Consider the following 20,070-nt stretch of genomic DNA (forward strand, 5'->3'; position numbering starts at 1 on the left):
GTTTCTTCTATCAGTACCACATCGCTTTCAAGGTAAATTATTCTCTCCGTGATTTTCACATCAATCAGTTCAGCAGTCAGTCACATTTAATACAGTTACGTGAAGTCACATACGATTCTCACCTCTTTTTCTGTGGTGTTGCGTGGCAACAGTCGCACTGGCTGTTCGATTCCACTTCGTTTAGTATGCACGTTAGTATGTTTGTGAATCACCCTATGACTGGAGAACATCCCATCAGGTGACGTTAAAAATTAAATTATGGGGTTTTACGTGCCAAAACCACTTTCTCATTATGAGGCACGCCATAGTGGAGGACTCCGGAAATTTCGACCACCTGGGGTTCTTTAACGTGCACCTAAATCTAAGTACACAGGTGTTTTCGCATTTCGCCCCCATCGAAATGCGGCCGCCGTGGCCGGGATTCGATCCTGCGACCTTGTGCTCAGTAGCCTAACACCATAGCCACTGAGCAACCACGGCGGGTGTGAGGTGACGTGACACTCCACTTCATGTGGTCTGATGTGCTCTTCTTGGGTATCATCGCAGAACTTCTTCGAAGCCAGTTTATATGATATCCATGTCAATATGGCTGGGAAGTACCCAAGGCCTGTGAAAGCTATGTGAGATCACAAGATTCGATGTTCGCTAGATGGGTATCACTGCACAGCTTCTTCGATTCCCGTTCGCTTGATATCCCTGTCAGCATGGTTGGTAATTACCCATGGGCAGGCAAAAGCTACGTGATGTCACGTGACTATATTTCACGTGGTCTGAAGTGCACAATGTGCATGCCATCATAGAGCTTCTTCATAGCCCGTTTGATATCCATCATGGTTATTATCATGATATCCATCATGGTTATCATGGTTTGATATCCATCATGATATCCAGCATGGTTGGTAATGACCCATGGGCCTGGTGAAAGATAATTAAGGTCACGCAACACCCTTTCCCACCTGATTTGATGTTCGCTAAGTGTATATCGTCACATAACGTTTGTGGTTCTCATTCGTTTTGTACCCATGTCAATTTGTTTGTGATCACGTGTGGGCTTTCACAAGTTATGCTTTGTCACGTGACAACCTTCACTACCTGGTCTGACATGTCTTGCATGCACATCATCGCAGAGCTTTTTTGAAGACCATTCGTTTGACACCCATGTCAGTATGGTTGGGAATGACCCATGAGCCTTGTGAAAGTTATGTGAAGTCACATGACACCCTTTTCCACTAGGTTGGACATGCACGACGTACATATCATCGCAGAGCTTCTTCTAATCCGTTTGTTTGATATACATGTATGGTAGGCAATCACGCACGGGCTAGTGAAAGATACACGAGGTCATGTGACAGCCTTTCCCACATGGTTTGACGTTTGGGACGTGTATAACATCACATAGCTTTTGCAATTCCCATTCATTGGACACACATGTCAGTGTGTTTGAGAATCACGTGTGGGCTTTCAAAAGTTACGCTAGGTCACACGACACCCGTGTCTTACATGGGTACTATCACAGAGCTCCTTCGAAGACCGACCACTTGATATCCATGTCAATATGGTTGGGAATCGGGAATAAGCTGGCGAATGTTATGCGAGATCCTGTGACACCCTCTTTCACATAATCTGAGATGGGCTATGTGGTTATAGCTGCAGAGGTTGTTCGAAGCTCGTTCATTTGATATCCATGCCAATGGGGCTTGTAGAAAACAAAATGATGAGATATGATGTGACACTGTTTTCAGCTTGTTTTTATCAGCTTTAGAAATCAACATTTTTTCGCTGGATGCCCCTTTGTTTGAATGCATGTCTGCAAAGCCATGAAATAGCTGTGTTTTGCATCAACAGTGGATTATTCCAATGATGTATTGCGTGGGAAAGGCATTTTTGTTGTCACATGACAATGCTCTTCGAGATTCTTCAGTTGTGTTTGGTCAGCGCAACATTATAACATTTCGTCGTTATTTTGAACTTCCTAGAACACCTCTGCAAATGCATCTTTACTCTGGATAAAAAAATATGTGGCATGTAGATTATTTGGCATTGGGATTAACCCATTGGCTTCCGCGCCCTCCACGGCGTTTCCTGCCTGGTATTCCGCGCGGAAAAAGCGACGCGCGTTGGGTGCGCGAGCCGCTCTTTAAAAAAAGCGATAAATTCCGCTGCACACCTCGTAGAGAGACAAAATTTACTTTATTCTGTTCGGAAGGGCTCGCTGCATCATCCCATCTAATATGATTTGCGTGTATGGAAAGCTTTGAAGCAAACAGGCATGTGAAGTGCAGCTTCACATTTTTCACATTCCCACCGGCTCTCCGACTTTTTTCCGTGTGTCTTGCAGACTAAGCATAGCCTTGATGGATTCTGCTTGATTTTGTTTGGTGGGATATTGCGAGGAAAATGAGCCCACTCGGAAACCTGGAGCTGCATTGGTGTAGCCGCGACAGGCGGTTTACGTCGACCATGGTATTGGGGCAAAACGGCCACTTCGAGAATCTCCTCTGCGAGGTTCACTTTTCAGTCTGTGTAGTGGAGCCGCTTGCCTGATGCTTTGGCAGATGAAACGTAGCTGCTATAAACAGTGATGTCCATAATATAAAAGAAGATTTTTTTGTAGCCTTTGGCATATCTTCGCATAATTGAAAAGGAAGCCAGTTGTTGGTCCTCGCGATCCACTCCACCCATGCCTCGGTTATAATCGATTACAACTTGCGGCTTCAGAACTGGCATGCCATTCTTGCAACCCTTTTTTCTGGTATCAGTGAGACCAGTTGAACTGTGGCAGGTTGACAGCATTGTGACCTGCTTTTTGTCCTGCCAAGTGAGGGCCATGATGCCTCGCGCAAAGAAAGACTTGCATTCGCCTTTTTGCAGCTTCGCCTTGAAATCCTTTGGCATGTTCTTTCGGTGAAGGCGGACTGTGCCTACAGCATTCGAACCAGCTTCCTTTAGGTGGCGAAATAGCAATGGCGAAGAATACCAGTTGTCCAAAAACACTGTGTGGCCATCGGCCAGATGTTTTTCTAGAAGGTCGATTACAACTGCCTCACCGCACAACAATCTAGTGGTAACTGGAGTCTTCTCACTTTTTCCTGTGTAAATCGAAAACTTCAGGCAGTAGCTGCTTGAAGACTCGCACAGTTTGTAGAACTTAAGGCCAAATCTTGCCCGTTTCAAGGGGTTAAACTGGACGTAGGAGAGCCGACCACGAAACTTCATAAGGCTTTCATCAACTGCTAGACACTCTTCCGGATCATAGGCTGTATCAATGCATTTCAGTATGTGGTCGAGTACCAGGGCGCAACTTCCACAACCTATCTCCACTTTGAGGGAGAGAGTTGTCGCAGAAATGCAGATATTTTGAGAGTGCCCAAAAACGCCGCCGCGACATCACAGAAGCAATCATTTCATCCGGGGTTGTTTCATGCCAACTGGGATCGGGATGCAAACGCTGTTTCTCGCATGCAAAGATATTTGTGTGCAATGCGATAGTGCTCCAAATCTCGTCTCCGAGGAGAGCGTTGAACATTGCCAGAGCACTGGGATTTGCACCTACTTGTAGCTGGATGGCTCGTTTGATGCCTGGTTGACCACAAAAGGTGTTCTTCACAACCTTTTCCACTGTGTCATTCGCTTCCCATTGCCAGTCTTCTAGTTTTCGCGCCTTTGGAGATGGTGGCCGAGAGTCACACGGATCTTGCGCTAAACACAAGTGGTCTTCATTGTCGCTGTCACTGTCTGTAATCTGGTCACTTTCGTCATCTGACACAACATCCTTTTCATCACAGTTGTCACTCTCATCATCACTCTCGAACACAAGATTGAGAATTTCTTCCACCGTCAAAGCGCGCTTTGTCCGCGACGCCATGTTTGGAAAGAGACGGGATTGCGAACTTTTTGTCGATAAAAACAACAAAACTGACCTCAGACTGTGGACAACTATGTCCATCTGGTAGAAAACACATGAATCGATCACTACACAAGTTGTGTTGTGCTGCCATCTATTGAAGAAATCCAAAACAAACCATACTCTGAGCAGCCGGCGATTCGCCGGTCAAAGTGACTTTGGCCTCAGCCGGTGCGGCCGGCGGATCGCCGGCCGCGGAAGCAAATGGGTTACATGTGTGGCACCTAAATTGACTCGCGCTTGGACTAAAATAGCTGGCACTTGGAATAATTTGAGCGGGAAAACCTGTAGTTATTACATTCCTACTGCAGTTGAGACAAATTTGATTATCTGCAGCTAGACCAACTATTAAGTTAAGCTGAACTGACAGGAATGCGCAATGATGTCTAAGGCATCAGTATTAGAGGACAATGTTCTGATAAGTGAGAAATTGAGATAAGTGTAAGCTTAAGTACTAGTACAATGACGTCAAACTACCTTATTATACAGTCAAACCTTGATATATCTAACGTATATGTAGAATTATTGCGTATATCAAACACTTTTTATATCACCTGGAAAATCGCATGCATTTTCAACTTTTTATTTCAGACGGGGTAGGACGTAAAGTGGTCAAACTCTGCCACCCCTGACCAGGTGCACTTCGTTGACAGGCGGCAAGCTTTCCTGCGACACCCTCGAAAATAGCAGTGACGCGATGGGTGTTCCCGACTGCTGCACACTATATGTAGTTGCACACATCGATTGCCCAGAGGGTGCCATTTGAACATAGCGGCCTACACATGCGGCAGCTTGGCTATTGCGGCGCATGCAAATGGCCTAGGCCAATTGCACGTGGTGCAACCGAACGCGCGCTCCGAACAATGATCCCCAATGGCGCTCTTGGTTCATTGATTGATTTGTACAAGTTATTGATGCATTTTTTACATGATCTTATATATCAAATTCTGGTTATATCGAACCATTTCACCATCACCACGCTATTCGATATGTCGAGGTTTGACTGTAGCTGCATCACTATTACTTAGTCACAGAGAATCAAAATATCATTTATCTTTACAGATAAATAACATTCAGATTTATATTTACAGATTATAAAAAGATAATAAAAATAATGTGCACCTGAAAGGGGCACAGTTTGCATTGTTCACCAGATTGAATGTGGTGGTGTGAAGTCATTCTAAAATATGTGAATGCCCGGCACCGCTGCACGGGCATTCGCCTGTTCTGTCATCCTTATGCCTCTCTCCTTTTCACTCACTACGGTTGTCAGCGGTGGCACTCCACTCGCGATGGTTTGTGATTGGGTGCACTCGCGTCATGGGGTAGCCGCTGTTGGTTGTGACGAGAGCTTCTCTCCAGGACCAGCACTGGTTACATACGGGCTTTCCTCTCTTCCGTCAGACCCTTTGTGCTTCAGACTTGAGCATGCGTACGGTGCCTTTGCCCATATGGCAAACGCGTACTTTGTGCTAATTCTTTCAGGACGCTAAGCTGAAGAGCGGCGCCGAGTGCTCGTGTGCGGTCAAATTGCGCCGAGCAGCACTTATCGGAGGCCCAAGCTAAAGGATATTGCCCAAGCTCTCGCGAGTTGGCCCACTAGCAAGAGCATAGGGACAGCGACGTGCTATAGGTGCCCCTATCTGTATTTTTGCCCTTGGTGAGAGAGCCCTTTGGTGTCCGTGAACCCCAGGACTGGGCATTTGTGCAGTGTTGGGTAGCACAGGAGACAAACAGTTTCCACTAACTCAGGGCAATACTGTGTTCTCTACTGTACATAGCACTCCGTAGCCCCTTTGCAGCCTGAGAGTGTGCTAGGTGACGGCTGACGAGGCCCTGTGGCTTGATAAGCTCACTCAAACACACGGTGGTCGGTACTCCTGTGAGACCCTAGGACTCCCATAGCACCAAGCCTTACTTCCTGTGAAGCTGATGATACGTTCACATTATGTTACTTTGAATACTTACTGGAAGTTCCCTTAACAGCTCAGACTACTTATAACGTAACCGCTTATAGTGAAAGACCACATATAATGCAGTCTTTACTGACTACAATTGATCTTCCCATAGAACTCAATGCATACGTCTACCGCTTATAGTGTAGCTGCGCGAAACGAAATACTACCAGTTGCAATGCGGTTGCCGGAAAATCCTGCAGACAAGCAAGGCAGCGAGCACGCTTCTTGACAAGGTTTGCCGACCAAAGGGAAGAGCGACAAGGGCAATTCGGAGGAGAATACACAAATCGAGCAAACGAACAAACAAATGAGAGAAAAGAAAGAAAGGGAAGAAAAAACTCAGTGGAAGCATGCTGGTTCAACGGGCATGCAGGGTTGCCTAGGCGACGGAGAAGCCTTTTGCTCTGGCCGCTTGTAAGCAGCACACGGTCTGCACTGAGCGCATGCGCATTGTCAGGCCGGAAAAATGAATTTCTACAATAAAATGAATTTTCAGTTTTTTTACAACTTCAGCACAGTGGAAAAATTGGTTGAGGCCATGTGTGCATTTCACATTAGCCCATTGCCGTACGCGTTATCGCAAAGTGCAGATACCACACGCTTGACTGCAACTACGCAGTGTTGTCAGTTTAAAAAACTTTGTTCCGGAAGTTCATCAGTGCGGAGTGTTGTCCACACATTAGCTTTTGCTGTACCTACCAGTATGCGTACATAGAAACATTTGCTATAGGCATTCACAGTAAATGCCAGCTGATCACCTGCATACCCCGCTTCACATACGCTGCCATTAATTCGGCCTGTGCGCATGATATCGTGCAAGATCTCAGCGTATTCATTCTTCTATGGTTACAAGTTAAGGGCGAACTTCCCGCAACAGCATGCCACCCGATACTTCCGTCAAGCACGCCGAACCAGCGCCATCTTGTCGGGAGTCGGTGGCCTAAGTTGCAATTTAGTGCCGAGTCAACGAAATGCTTCACAGTGGCTATATGGCACTTGGAAAGCTGAGGGACCACCTCCCTGACGAAAGTGAGGGCACATCCCAATCATATGCTTAGATTCGCAGACAACGCAGAAGTGCACGTGCACATTTTGCACATGCAGCAACCTATGAAAAATGCTGTTTTGGTTACAGTGCGGTATCGCTTATAGCGCGGAAATTCGCAACACTGGCAACTTACATCATAAACGGTCTATGCTGTAACAGTGTACCATACTGCACATACACAGGTGGAAGACCCCATTCAATGAAGTTTAGAAAAAAATTAACACCTCAGCTTGTCTCTTCAATTCGTGGATCTCCATATTAGCAGACTCCAGAAGCTTGTCTTTCTGCTTACACACAGTATCGTGCAATTGGGAAGCCGACCTAATCTCCATTTCAAATTGACGCCGTCGAGTCTGACTTGCATGAAGACGTGATTTCAAATGCGTTATTTCATTGTTCAAACTCTGAAATGAGAAGAAGGTTACGGATGTAGGTGTTGGACAGAGATGCTCAAAACACCTGAAAGCAACATTTCACAATAAGGTATGCAGTAGAGAATCTTCCCAGAATTCAAAAACTAATATTGAAATTTTTAAATTGAATAAAAATATTTGAGAATGTTGACCTGCGAATATCGAATCAAGTACTGCACTTTTTTTCTAAACACATTGAGCTATAGTTTGCACGGAGTCTTCTTCGATTTACATGGGTTATTTGTAGGCCTATTAAAATGCATGTAATGCTTTTCGCAAATGGACATCTGGTCAACTGGGAAGCTAGTAAATGAGAAAGCTACTTTCAGTTATCTGGTGCACCATGACAATGACACTAATGAATAAAAAAGGAACAGTCCATCACTAGATGCAATTACTGTGTTGAATGCATTCAAGGAGAGAAGTTTGATACTACATCACTGCATGCTGTTCTAAAGGATGAAAACATGATGAAAATCACCAAATAATAAATTTGCTTGCCTAATTCGACAGAACACACTCACATATAGGCTACCTAAAATTAAGGCATTCACAGTGAATGACTAAATTATTGAACAGAGGTTATCTGCCCCATGCATCAACTCAGGAAGTGGTGCCCTTGCACAGTAACAGTAGCTTGCCTACAGCAGACTCCTTCAAAACAGTCCTTACTTACATTGTTCTCTCTCCTCTGAGACTCCAAGAAGTGCGTTATCCCTTACATATTTAAAAGAAATGAATATTCGACATCTTCAAATAGTGAATTCTTGAATCAAATTGAACAGCAAGGACTATGTATTCAATAATCAAATAGATAGTCATTGCTATTCAATTTGATTCGTATTCAAAATTTTAAACGTTTGCACACCCCTATCAAAAACAAATTGGGGTAAAAACAAAAACAAAACAAGGCTAGGTACAGCACAGCAAAAAAGTGTGTATAATGGACTGAAAATAACTACGTTGTGTTTGAGTTAGAAAGAAAGCTCAAGATATTTTTAAAAATCGGGCTGCAGGAAATATCACCTTATGTCTGCACATCAACAGTGTTTTTATATTGTGTTTTATATTGAGTTGTGTTTGAGTTTGGAAGAAGGCTCAACACATTAAAAAAAAAATCTGGCTACAGGAAATATCACCTTATGTCTGCACATCAACAGTGTTTTTATTTTGACAGTGAAAGGAATACATAAGATGCTTGAATACTGAAATATTAAAAGGTGAAGTAACCCATTTCTCGTATTCACGACACTAGCATTTTATTGTTAAAAGCACAATCTGACATGACAACTCTTATTTTTCATCGCCACATTCTTTCACTTTCCCTTTATCTAAAATATTTTTACGGCATGCTAAATCACCCACCTCACATCATGCCACCTTCAGGCATATTCCAGTGCACCAGCTATAGACTGCAAGTTGCTCATTCTCGCACCCAAACCGTCACATTTCAAGGTCCATGTTTTTCTTGGGTAGCCAAAGCCTAGAATGACCTTCTCTACTATATCGCCGCCATGATAAGTCATTTTAAAATTATGGAGACTTACCACTCATATTTTACATTAATCACTTGTTTTTTTTTCCTATGTAATTGCTATCCACCTTTATGTAATACCCTGAATGGCTTCTTTAAGGTAATAAAGTCAAGTGAAGTGAACTGTCAATATAAGTGAAGTCACTGTGAACATGAGTGTTGCAGAGTTCTTGCTGTGCAGCTTGGAGGGTGACAGGCATTCAACCACCTTCCAAGAATCTTTTGACCACTGTGGCTGCAAGAGGAGGCCAAGCAGGCCCAGAGTTAGCTGCAGTTATGCATGCAATGACTTCATTTCTTTAGACCCGTGTTTCTCAAACTACGGACCATACCCTCAAAGGGGTCATAAGCCTTTTTCTGGGAGTCATGATGGGTTGAACTATATGTACGTTCTGCTTGACGGAATAGAGATGAATTTTCAGTCTAGGTGCCCGTACTCTTTCAACACTGTTTTATTTAAGAGTACTATATTGACACAGGTACTTGTTTATCTTTATCAGGTGACTACGTTTCACCGTCTAACAAATGTTACCATTCTGCGCAGGACGTGCCTGTATGTATTGGAAGTTTCTCAAATGTTATCGATGGTTCTATCCGCTGCCTGTTGTCATCGAACGTTGTATATTCCGATTGCATGTATGCGCGACGCAAATTGTGTAGCACTTTCTGGAAGACATGCCGTCACCAGCAATTACTCCGGAACCTTCGATAACTCACGTAAAAAAGCCGATGCGCTTGACCCGCTGATCAGATTTCGCTGATCGCCGACTGTGTTTGCCGCTATCGTTGTGCTTTGAGCATAGCCTATTTTTGTGGGCACAGGTTCACCCAATAAAAGTTAGTTTCGTCGTTCACACTATTGCTACTGTGCTCTTTACTGTCACTACTACGTGACAATATCAACCCTGAAATCATGTTTGTTATGTAGAGTATAATATTAGTATTGGCCACACAGTGGACGGCAAAGCAGCAAGACAAACAGCTATCTAAACCTTCGGTCGCAAACAAAGAAAACGCTACTGAACATGACCTCCCAAACACACCCAGTTTTGTCTTGCTGAAACTGTAGAATTGGGGTTCAGCAGATATGGTTGTATCAAGACAGCAAATACATCCTTCTCATTAAAATACAATAATAAATCAATCCTCGTTAAAAAACATTAAGCACTTTTGGTACCTCTCTCCGCAGTGGTTAATGTCTTTTAAATAACCTAAATGTAAATGCATCTGCATTATTGAAAAACAAATTTTCAGAAGACTTATAAAGGTAGCAGTGGTGGTGGTGGGTGGTGGGGGGGGGGGGGGCATCAAGGTAGGTAGGGCACTACTAAAAGGGGTCAAGTGGTGCAAATGTTTGAGAAAGGCTGCGAGGGCACAAGCAGCTTAAACCTACTAGCACCACTCTGCCATAGTAGTTTATAATGCATGATAAGGTGACAGTGTTTACTGCAAACTACATTAGGTATGTGGTATACAGGATGATCATTTTTAAGTTCTACATTTTTTTTAAAAATTGCCTGTTTCAGATAACATAATTCTAGTACTTGAGCTGGATTATTTAGAGAGGTGGACATTATTTGCATAAGAAATAAAAATACATTAATTAACAAGAAAATCACTAATTGACTTATTGATTAATTACTTTATGGCACATATCGCAATTTACAAATTGTAGCCAGTGAGCTTGCTAGGCGCATTCACTTGGAATGCATTTCCAGAATGACATCAGTTTGGAGATATGCACCATCAAACTCGTCATAAAAATGCGCTGATGTTCCACTTACTTTTCTAACAAGATGTTGTTTTATGCATTGAAGCACAAAAGTAACTGGAACGCCCATGCATTTTGTCCCACACATTGGGAAATATCTCAAAACTGGTGTCCTCCTGGAAATTTATTTCAAGTGGATATGTCTTGCAAACTTGCCAGCTACAATTAATAAGTTGCAATACAGTCAAACCCACTTATAACAATATTCAAATGCCCCGAAAATTCCATTGTTATAACTGATAATTGTTAAAACCGGGTTGCATGAAAAAATCAAAATAGGGGGATCGCAGATCTGATCTTAGCAAACTATAATGGTGGGGAGGTCCAGTGCCCCTCCCCACTATATCCCAACCACCTTCTTCCATCCGGCTGCTGATTGTGCTCATTTGTTTAACTGCTTTCTGGGCGCTCTGATTACGTGTAACAAGCCACGGCTGTGGGCGTTAAAGAATGGCACTGCTACAACTGCAAAGAGGGGTCACGGTGGCAAGCGATATGCGAGCACCACCAAGGCAGCGCTTTGGTGGGCCCAAAAGGAACCTTTTAAATAATGCAAGGAGTTCGCCGCGGCAGCCTATCAGCTTGAGAAATCCAGAAGAAATGCTGAGGTGAGATCGCCACAAGCGTCTCGCCGCGTATGTCGCACTGCATTGCACGAGAAAACCCTATGTCCGTCAGCCTTGCCAACATTTTTCTCCAAGGTATCCAGTTGCTCCATGTAGTGCAGCGGAAGGTTTCTCCCGAAAACAAAGCCCCGGAGGGACTGAATCATCTGCCGGACCTCCTGTGAGGACAATGTTGAGGCAGCCTGCCCTACCGCGTCATCGCTGCCGTCGTCGCCATCGCTATCCGATGCAAGCACATTCGCGACGATCACCTCATCGGTTAGAAGCAATTAATACTTAGTTTCCAAATCTATAGCCATGCACTTTCTTTTCACCGGCAACGTCGTGCATTCAGATTATCAGCGGGTCAGTCATCTTCCATTTCAGTGGCGAGTCAAAAGAGGCTGAGAAACCACGTGGCCAGGAACGATTTCAACGCAAAAAACAAACACGGGGCTGTTCGGAGAACTGCGCTGAATGAAGAGCCAGCGAGCAAGAAGCGAGCAGAGCAGTTGGTGCGGACCATTCGTGTTTCGGAGGGTGGCGTGGCGTAGACATATGGGGCAGCCAATTCGTGTTCGGAGGGGTGGAAGGGTGACCGGAGAGAGGCGCGCGGAGAAGGCTGGAAAATCAGTGCGCAGCAATCGTTCAAGCAGCGGGCCATCGTGCAGCGGCTCGAATTTCTTGTTTTCTTTTTTTCTTTTCAAGGATTTCACATTTCCCTACCTTTCAGCTCGGACACCGAGCAGCCAGACTTCAGCATTATAACCGATAATGCGGCATTGGGGCAATGTAGTAAACAGGTTATTTCACCATTCAAGACATACAAAAGTTAACGGTGCAGCAGCTTCTCATTGTTATAACCAATATATTGTTAAAACCGGTATCGTTATAAGTGGGTTCAACTGTATGTGCCGTAAAGTAATGAATTAAGAAGTTAATTAGTGAATTTTCCTTAGTTAGTTGAACATGTATGTCAATTTCTCGTGCTAGTAATGTCCGCCTCTTCAAATAATATGGGTCCATTGTGCCATCTGTCATCGGCAATTTTTTAAAATTCCGTAAAAATTAAAAATTATCACCCCGTACAGTGTATAAACATGAAAGAGATAACTGAATTTACATTTAAAGACAGTAATTTTCCTTTTTTCCTGTGCTGAAATGAAGAGAGAGGATTCTTTAACACGATAACTAAAAATCAAATAGCAGTGGGTGACATTCTAACCTTACATGTGCTACAAGTGACCTTAAAAGTGAAATATGCTACAAGTGACATGTACACATATGACATGTTCTCCATGGCAAGACTTTTGATTGAAGTGCTCTTGTATGTGTGAAGGTCATAGAGCAAAATTCTTTCCCATACAGTAAAAGCTTGTTAATTTGATTCTTTACTTTAGAAAATCGGATACCTGGATCAGCTGTCTTGTTCCAACATATGTAGTAGCACTATAGCACTATTCAGGCATGCTTTGCCATGGATTGGTTAATTTAGACATGCTACGTACAGAGCATGGTGAGTGTAGAGTGCTGCTTATGTGATGGCAGACAAGGAATGCAAAAGTGATGCTAGCACCTAACCAAACAAAGTGACTATGTATGAATCACTAAGATCATCATTCATAAAGGAACTATTCTTGCATTGTGTGCATGCAGGACTTTTAAAGGGACACTAAAGCCAAATATGAAGTCAAGCTAAAGTGATAGATTAGTGCTCGAGAATCTCTAAGGCGTCAATATTATCGTGAACAGAGCCTTAATAATCGAGAAACTGAGGTAAATGCAGGACATGATTAGAGACTCCCCCAGGACATTCAAGTACTTGCCCAATGACGAAAGCACTCCTCAGTTAAATTCTGTCACTAGTACGCAACCACTTGTCGCAAAACATCCTTGCATTGTATTATTAGACGAAATAAAAATGCTACTTCTCCAGTTCTATTTCATTTCTAGAAGAAATAACGCATTGAAATTACCTTTGACAATGACGCGGGCAATAAAGGTTTCGTTTTTGCTCGACTCTGCGCCACCCATGCTTTCGCGTTTCAGTAGTTTCGTTATCGCGTAGTGCTGCACTGGTTTTGCTGGCTCGCGAAACTTGCACAAACTGCAAGTAACAGAGAATTCAACTTCCATATGACGTTGCGGGATGCCCGAAAGGCCTATGCCACTTGACCAAAAAGCAGCTGCAGCAGTGAATCCACCAATGTTTCTTGGCTGGGTACCGTTGTCTGTCGGGCGCCGTTTTACTCAACGACGGCAGCAAAGGGTAGTGACGGCATATGCGACGTCACCACTTCCCCCTTTGGGTGGCGGGAGATTTGAATTTAGAAAAAGGTATTCAGACGCTTCAGGTGCAATTTTCTTGTAAACTATGTCTTTTCTTGGCACGAAACAAGCGTTGCGAGGTTTCTGAAATGGTATTTAAACAGTCCGCACCAACTTAGCATTTGCCTTTAGTGTCCCTTTAGGTGAGGTAGCAGGTGCATCAAGCAGTTCTTCCACTTTCATTCAATGTGAGACATGTAATGGTGAGACAGATGCCATGGAAACAATCACTGAATAAAATGAAAGGCACTATAGTGGTGCCCACACTAACACTTAGCTTATTTATTACAAGCACTTGTTGATTATATTTCTTCAAATCCTGGAGGACAAATGTGTTGTGCCAACACTATCACACTCTGAAGGTCATGATGCCATCATCAATTACATTTGACAGGTGAATGTAACGATGCCTACATTGTAGATGGCAACATTAGTCATGCAGCAACAGTAGGTTTGGCAGACATGTTTCATTATAAGATCTTTCAAATTTTGAGCAAGCCAGTACAGAAAGCAACACAGTGCCCAGACATGCTAATTGCCATAGCTTAGTTTGACAATATTCTGTAATGAGAAAGCAGAAGTGATCTGCCTTGACAGCAACCAAGTGACAGCAACCACATGGCACATTTATCACGAATGATTTCTTCAACATACATTTTTTACCAGTGGTCAACAGTGGTTGAACAAAAAAAATGTCGCTGGAACCAATGTTTAGACAAGGGGACTTTTGATTTTTACTGGTGCACGTTGTTTCAACAAGTCCTTCAGTTAACGTGTCTTAACTCTTGTATATATTTTTAAATTTTCTGGTGAAAAGTCTCACCTGAAGTAACTGCAAAACTTTCAGGATATGAATTAAACAGTAGTCACGTAAAACATTCTTATCTTTGATTAACATCACTCACGACAAAGAATAATTGTATGTTGAGGCAGCAGCATTGCCTTCACTATACAGTCAACTCTTATTATAACGGACCCTGATAATCCGACAAAAAAAGTCTGTTTTATCTGCAGTCCGTAATATCTGAGACGCCTCACTTCCGCAACTTTCGTCGTGATGTCTAACAACGTTACTGCAAAGAGTGAGTGACAAACGTCCAAAGTAAAAAACAAACAAAAAAAGCTGCGATTTCGCCTGAAAGGCGAAGCATCAATTTCGGTAGCAAATTAAGCAAGTGCAGCAGCAGCAGCAGCAGCGAGTGAATTGACCTTCAAGCTGTCTCTCACTTAAATGTGAACTAAATGTCGAAAGCACAGCACATACGAAGCTACCGGCTACCGGCACTTTGTCCACATTGCAGATCACTTTGAAAATGAGGCCCGCATGGGCGTGCACTTTGTCCACATCGCATATCGCTTTCAAGATACGGCGACTGTACCATTAACAACAGCCGCCAGAGCCACCTCTTTCCCTCGCCTCCCCCTCCTTTTCTCGTGTCTCGCACGCGAAAGACAGCATGCTTCCAGCGCACTTCCTCCCCGCTTTCCTCCCTCACGCGCAAGATATTGAGCCGCGTTGTCGGCTGACCTTCGAAAGTCAGTTGCCAGCCCGTGTCAACACAACAAAAGTCCGTTTTATGCACCCGATATTGACAAAAATTGCTGCTAATTTCGTCTGCTGTAGCCGATAGTCTGTCGTAGTACAGGTCTGTTAAAAGCGAACTTCGTTGCATTAATAAAATACGTAGAAAAAACAAAGATTGAAATATGGTTTATTATATCCAAAAGTTTCTTGTACGCGGTCCATTGAAACGAGCGTAGATAGTGTTCTGCGTTTTTAGTTTAAACTGAAAATAACCATAAATGCCATGCTAATTAATTTTTCTCTAGCATTTGGCGTTAAATGGACACTAAATACAAATATTGAGCCAAGTTAGATGGATAGATTATTAGTCCATAAGTCTGTCGTCGTTTTCCAAGTGCCAATATAAGAATTTATTGCATAGAAAACTGCCACCGATTTTCAATCTGAACTGCCCACAGCAATAACAGCAGAGTTGACGTAATCCTCACGTAACCTTCCTCTCTGCTGCTCTCTGAATTGATCAGTGCTGATGTCACATGAGAGATACCGCAGTTCAATATAGGTTGTGCCACTCCAATTTCCCATTTTTGGCATTTTCTTGCTTTTGAAAGCTCTGTTCTCGCTACAAATGACGAATTCGTTATTACAGAAGCCTAATCTTCTTTCAATCTTGCTCGACTTAATATTTTCCTCTAGTATCCCTTAAGAACGGTCAGTGGAAACAAATTTACCAGAGGGTTAAGACTGCAAATGGTGCGCAGCCACTAGTGTACATGCAGTCAGACGCAAGAAGCCTGAAAGGTCATAATCATGCATCAGGCTGCTGCCCAAGAAATGAAAAGTTAGGGTATGAATGGCGTAACACCGCAAACTTCAAGGTTTAGGTTTCCTCAGGGCTTTTAATGTTGAAATTTTCATTCTTTTTATGCAATGACTCTGAAGACCTAGTGATACCTATAACTATCTCATAATTTTTTTCTGTATTACGAGAGCTCTGGACCCACAGAATGTAACAAATTAAATGCCATTTTATTTGTGTTCATATCTCAAATGCACTCACTCTGGATTCCTGTTAGTTATTGCCATATCGTGATATGCTGTTGCCAGATGGCTTCTCTGGAGCTTGGTTATTCTATGTACTGAATGCAACTACAGTGTTGGAAAAGCAGGATCTGCAGTTATGCAGCATCTTTCAGCATCAAGAAGAGTGTCAAACCAGATTTTCGCCAAGGAAAAAAAAGTACACTAAGCTAAATGTAACAAATTGTTTACTGAAAAAGCCGCTGAAAATTCACCTGGAAAAATATGTTCACTGGGAAACAAGTTTTTAGGCAGCAATAAAAACAAAAAAATAGTGACGAATTTTGGAAAAATAAAAACTGGAAACGCTGGATCGTACTTATATCTTGTATTCGTTATAAGCATCTATTCGTTACATGCTCAATATATATGCTTATAACTTGCCAGAAACATCTTACATTTACTTTGCTATATATATGATAATCCATGTCCATTATATTGATGTTCAATTGTACAAGAACTTTAATAAACAGGGACTTATTTTCTTGAATTATGGCAAGATTTCAATGCAAATAGAGAACTTACGTCAATCAGCCTTTCATTTCCGTAGTCAGCTTCAAGAGTGGACATTTCACCTCGGCCTATAGTAACAGAATTTGGTACAATAAATTCTGTGGCAGCTGACCATGATGAGTAACGACTCTTGGCAATCTGTTGGATATAAACCACAAATTTATATATGATAAAAGAGTTCACTGCCAATATCAGGCATCCTATAATGCCTTTGCCTACAAGGACGTAAGGGTTTAGAAAGAAAACACCAAGGCATGTCAGGTTATGTTTTGGTCAGGCTTCATACCGCCATCTACAATGAGACCTAATCTAAAATGCCCATCAAGTACCTGCTGTTATTACATGCAATAGCTACAAATCTTATTGACACTTGCTACATGTACATGAATTTCTGCGCAAACGATGTTTATCACTAGTGAAAATTCCAATACAAATATGTAATAATTTAAACAGTACTAGCATTTGAAGTATAAGATGTTTATTAGTCCGATAGGAGTTTACATTTGTCCAGTACAATTTCTTATTAGTTTGTCAGTCCATTGGGAACTTGCATTGAGTGCATACTATTTATTTCTTTATGTTTATTTTATTTCTTTATTTTTTCAAAATACCTTACAGGCCCAAATGATGGGCATTAGGTAAGAGGAACTTCAAGATAATACATGGTATAGACAGCATACAAATGTATTAGTCGATAGGTAGCCTGTATTAGTGCATATATAATGCAACAGTCCCTCCTGACAGGCTAAAAGAAATACATATCAGGCCCACCGTCAATCTATTACAACTATTACAGACAAAGCTATGTTGGAATCCCTTCAACTCGACTATCTCCTCATCATATTTTATGCCTCACTTGAGTAGAAACAAGTTTCAGAAGGCTTCAAACAAAATCTCTCCACAACAACCCAAATCCTTGAAATTATCGACAACTTCACGTGTGCCTTAAATAACGAAACTCATATTGATGTTGATGTGCCTTAATTTCTCCAAAGCCTTCGACAAGGTTCCTCACACTGAGTTAATTAAAAATTAGTGCACCTAGGCATAAACTCTAACATATTACAATGGGTAGACCTGTACCTCACAGGAAGAACACAATATGTGGAAGTAAATGGCTGCAAATCTGATTCATTAAATATTACACCAGGAGTCCCACAAGGCTCCATCATAGGACTGATACTATTTTTAATTTATATAAATTACATTACACAAAATACTGATATGGACACAACAGTGCAACTTTTTGCAGATGACTATTTTACAAACAAATAAACAAGCAGATGACCAGAAAGCGCCCTCTTGCAGTCGTTAGTGATTGGTGCACTACATCAAAAATGGAAATAAATCAAACAGAACTATTGCTTTAAGCATGACAAATAGGAGTAAAGAAGTCCTCACCTACAATTATACTCTAGGCTCTATCCCTATCACTATAGTAGATGCAATAAAATACTTAGGCATAACCATATGAAGCAACCTAAAATGGAGGAACCATATTGAAGAAGTTTGCTCAGCAGCAGAAAGAAAAAGCTACGGTACCTACAATGGAAGTTGAAGCTTGCTTTGACTCCTGCTAACAGCGCATCTTGTGTACGCTTGGCCAATTTTGGAGTATGCAAATATTGTACGAGCCTCTCTGAAACTGGGCTGATAAAAATGCTACAAGAGTGCAGAGGCAAGTGGCTAGATTTATTCTTTCAAAATACTCTTCGGCTGAGGTCAGTAACAGAAATATTGCGAATGCTGGAACTTCCCACATTAGCCGAACGTCCACAACTGGCCAGGATAAAATTCTTCTTAATGTCAAGAAATAAACTAACCATAAACATAAAGTACTTAACACCGCACCGAGGAAGAATTCCGGGAGGAATAAATGAATATAAGTACGAAGTAGCCGAACAATGTGTCAACGTATATGCTTTCTTTTTTTAACAACACGGAAATGGAATTCATTGCCATTTTCACTGCTTCATTGAAGTTCATTAGAAATTTTAAGAGCTGAACGAATATTTTTTGCAGTCTGGTTTACACTGTTTACATTTGTTTTCCCTAATTAATATCTCAAGCTTGATGTGCTGATTGTGCTGCTGTCTTGTACTGTGCCATTTGTATTGCTGTATTGCATTTATATCTGGAACTTCATACTGAGTTGTTCGTATACTGCTGTATGTGTCATATGTATTGATACTTGGAATTCTTACTGTAACCCACCCCTGTAACAGCCCAAGGGCTAACAGCATGGCGAAATAAAAAAAGAACTGTATTCGAAACCTTCCGTCACCTACAGCATCCGATGACATTTCGAAACTTTCCCACTTTTACATCTGTCAGATCACACAATACAACATTGCTTCGCCAACGTAACAAAAACAGAGTCCCTTATCTTGCACAAATCATGTCCTTATCAACATAAGGTGGCAGCTATGATGCAGCAACTAAACAAACTTGAGATAACCAGGCAGATCTCGAAATGTCAGCCAGGAAACTCACTAAGTGCGCAGCTCGTTCCAGACATTCATGTCGGCTAATAGGAGTGCTCCCTGCATGCCATCTGACAGCAGCAACAAATTGCAACGATAGATGTCCCGTCTCACACTCACTTTTGATCATTGTATTTCTGTATGGAGAAATACAGAGTTGCAACTACCTGAATCTCTGATCCCTCGTGCTGACGGCGATACCAAGATGGTGGCACTGTGTCAACGGGAAGCCACGCTTGCATAATCAACGGTGCGATAGCACCTCCCGAAGCTTGATTTTTTCCCCAATTTTGAAGACAACATACCAAAAAAGTGCAATTTAATCAAATTCTGCAGTATATTTCTTCCAAGTATTTCACCATGAGATAAAAGGTGTTAGGATTCTGCAAACAAATTTTTTTAATTTAAAATTTTGAGCTGTGTCCCCTCATGTGTGCTCTTAATTTCTTGATTTACATTTTTGGGCAATACGAATTTTGGGCGATACCAATTTCGGGTGACAAATTTTTGCACCATCCCGAAGGATTCGTATCATCGAGATTCTACTGTAATGGCATCTTCAGGTGGTCGCTGTGATCCTCTGAATCTGAGTTGGATCAATTCCGGAGGCACTCTGAGTCTGTGTAGGAGATATCTTGCGGCATCTCAACAGGCGGCAGCTTTTTGGAACAGTGAGAGGGAAGGAAATGGAAGATTAGGGGCGCTTCTGGCAATACGGCAGCACTGCCACCGTCCCTGTGTTTAGATGTGAAACGTGGCAGTGATGGCAACATACGTGGATGATAATCGTAGTCACTGTGAATGGAGCTAGCACTGACCCCCCCTTCGCAAGTGCAATCATGAGAACGGGTGGGGTCATTTGAGCAGAAATCAACCCATTTCCCAGCTGCTCCATACGAATGTAGCCG

General features: G+C 42.3%; 1 protein-coding gene across 6 annotated transcripts in view; it reads right to left on the reverse strand.

The window, feature by feature from the left end:
- The window catches only part of LOC142585994 (uncharacterized), a 330,876-nt gene that overhangs the window by 171,408 nt on the left and 139,398 nt on the right, over positions 1–20,070 (reverse strand). For all 6 annotated transcript variants that reach the window (XM_075697173.1, XM_075697220.1, XM_075697194.1 and 3 more), the window contains 2 exons: positions 16,692–16,817; positions 7,135–7,314 (listed from right to left, as the gene is read on the reverse strand). In XM_075697173.1, coding sequence (XP_075553288.1) covers positions 7,135–7,314; positions 16,692–16,817 — 306 coding nt within the window. The remainder of the gene's footprint in view (positions 1–7,134; positions 7,315–16,691; positions 16,818–20,070) is intronic.

This window comes from Dermacentor variabilis, chromosome 1, assembly GCF_050947875.1.
Source record: "Dermacentor variabilis isolate Ectoservices chromosome 1, ASM5094787v1, whole genome shotgun sequence".
Lineage (NCBI taxonomy): Eukaryota > Metazoa > Arthropoda > Arachnida > Ixodida > Ixodidae > Dermacentor > Dermacentor variabilis.